General features: G+C 45.5%; 1 protein-coding gene across 1 annotated transcript; it reads right to left on the reverse strand.

Moving 5' to 3' along the window:
- Positions 1-481: 481 nt before the first annotated feature.
- LOC142606340 (uncharacterized) lies at positions 482-1,594 on the reverse strand. Its single transcript, XM_075777706.1, has 3 exons — positions 1,367-1,594; positions 1,047-1,321; positions 482-869 (listed from the first exon to the last, which is right to left on the reverse strand). The coding sequence occupies exons 1-3, from the start codon at positions 1,592-1,594 to the stop codon at positions 482-484; spliced, it is 891 nt and encodes a 296-aa protein (XP_075633821.1).
- Positions 1,595-2,366: the final 772 nt, after the last annotated feature.

A 2,366-nucleotide genomic window follows, 5' to 3' on the forward strand; every position in this document is an offset into this window, starting at 1 on the left:
AATGTACATCCGTCTAGGCGGAATCTTATTACTTGGCCGTTTTTTAGATTATTTTTTGCCTTTGTCAGTAATGTGTATCTGTCTAAGCGGAATCTTATTACTTAGGCTTTTTTTGAGATTATCTTTTGCCTTCGTCAGTAATGTACATCCGTCTAAGCGGAATCTTATTACTTAGGCTCCCTTTTTTTTGTTTATTTTTTTTTTGGTTTCGTCAGTAATGTACATCCGTCTAGACGGAATCTTATTACTTAGCCATCTTTAGTTTTTGGTGACTTACAATTGACCAGACCTGTTTGCACGAAGATATTAGCTGAACAATTCTTTTATTAACTTCAGGAATGAGTACATTTATTTGTTACATCTGTTAATGGTACTTCTTCAAGTGCTCAATGTTCCATGGTCGTGAGAGTCTCTGTCCGTCTAGGGTTTCCAGGTGATAACTGCCTTGCCTGGAGTAATGGACGACTCGATAGGGTCCTTCCTATGTGGGGCCGAGCTTTCCTTGGGTAAAATCTCTAGTCGCTGTAGTGACCTTGCGCAAGACGAGGTCGCCTATGTCAAGTCGTCTGAGCTTGACCCTCTTGTTGTAGTATTCGGCCTTCTTCTGCTGATACTTCGTCATCTTGTCGGAAGCTTTGTTTCTTATTTCGTCCAAGTAGTCCAGGTTGATTCGTAGCTGGTCATCGTTGTTTTCTTCATGGAATACTTCCCAGCTGGTGTTGGCCACTCCTACCTCGACCGGGATTACCGCCTCAGTGCCATAAGTAAGCCCGAAGGGAGTTTCTCCTATTGGGGTTCTTGCCGTGGTTTTGTACACCCACAAGACATTGTGTAATTCCTCTGGCCAGGCACCCTTTGCATTGTCCAGCCTGGCCTTGATAATCTTGAGCAATGTTCAATTCGTCACCTCCGTCTGCCCATTCGCCTGGGGATGCCCTTGGGATGAGAACTAGTTCTTGATGCTTAGGTCCGAGCGGAAGTCCTTGAAGCCTTAGCTGTTAAATTGCCGCCCATTATCTGATATGATCGTCCTTGGAATCCCGAACCTGCAAATTATATTCTTCCACACGATGCTACGAATTTGTGCCTCTGTGATGGTCGCTATCACTTCTGCTTCGACCCACTTTGTGAAGTAATCAATAGCAACGAGTAGGAACCTTACCTGTCCTTTTCCCAGGGGAAACGGGCCGACGATATCAATTCCCCATTGCACGAATGGCCGTGGGGAAGCTATCGTCATCAGTTTCTCTACTAGGAGTCGTTGGACATTTTCGAACCTCTGACACTTATCACACTTCTTAACGAACTCCACCGCGTCCACCTACATAGTTGGCCAGAAATAACCTATTCGAATGACTTTACTTACTAGGGATCTAGGGCCAGCATGGTCTCCACAAATTCCTTTGTGGATTGCTTCAAGGATGTATTTGGCCTCTTCTTCGTCGACACACTTCAAGTAAGGCATAGAGAAGCCCCTCTTATGTAAAGTGTCATTTAGGATCGTAAATCTGGCAGCCCTCTTCTTGATCTTCTTGGCCTCTATGGCGTCGTGAAGAAGGTGCCCATCTTGGAGAAAAGACACGATCGGTATCATCCAGCTGTTTATGCTCTGGATTGCAAATGCTGGAACTTCTTCAATGTTGGGTCGTTTCTAAATCTCCATGTCTAACTCCACACCCGTTAACCCTTCCTCTAACGAGGCCATTTTCGCGATCTCACCTGCTGCCATATTTTGGCCTCTTAGGATCTGAACGAACTCCAATTTATCAAATTCCCGGGCTAGATGTTTCGTTAGCTTGAGGTATTTATGCATTCTTTCCTCCTTTGCTTCATACTCCTCTTTGATCTGCCCTATTACTAATTTCGAATCACTCTGGATGATCAAGTTCTTAGCCCCGAGTGATTTCCCGAGTCGCAACCGCGTCAGTATTCCTTCGTACTTGGCCTCGTTATTGGTGGCTGGAAACTTCAGTTGAACTCCGGATCTAAGCATTTCTCCGTCAGCGGTGTTTATGATGACTCCTACTCCCCTCTTCTTTTGAGCTGACAAACCATTAGTCTGGATCGTCCATAGTTCTGTCTCATTGTCGGGGTTGTCATCTTCTAGGAGGGTGAACTCAACAATGAAGTCCACCAGAGCTTGTGCCTTAATGGCTGTTCTGGGTTGGTACTTAATGTTGAACTGGCTGAGCTCAACTACCCACTAGACCATCCTCCCTGCCGCCTCAGGCTTGTTCATGGATTTCTTGATGAGTTGGTCCGTTATTACCACGATAGGGTTCGACTCGAAATATGGACGCAGCTTGCGCAAAGCTACTATTAAGGCGAACGCAATCTTTTCGATCCTGGGGTATTGGGCTTCTGCT

Source organism: Castanea sativa, chromosome 8 (assembly GCF_040712315.1).
Source record: "Castanea sativa cultivar Marrone di Chiusa Pesio chromosome 8, ASM4071231v1".
Taxonomy (NCBI): Eukaryota; Viridiplantae; Streptophyta; class Magnoliopsida; order Fagales; family Fagaceae; genus Castanea; species Castanea sativa.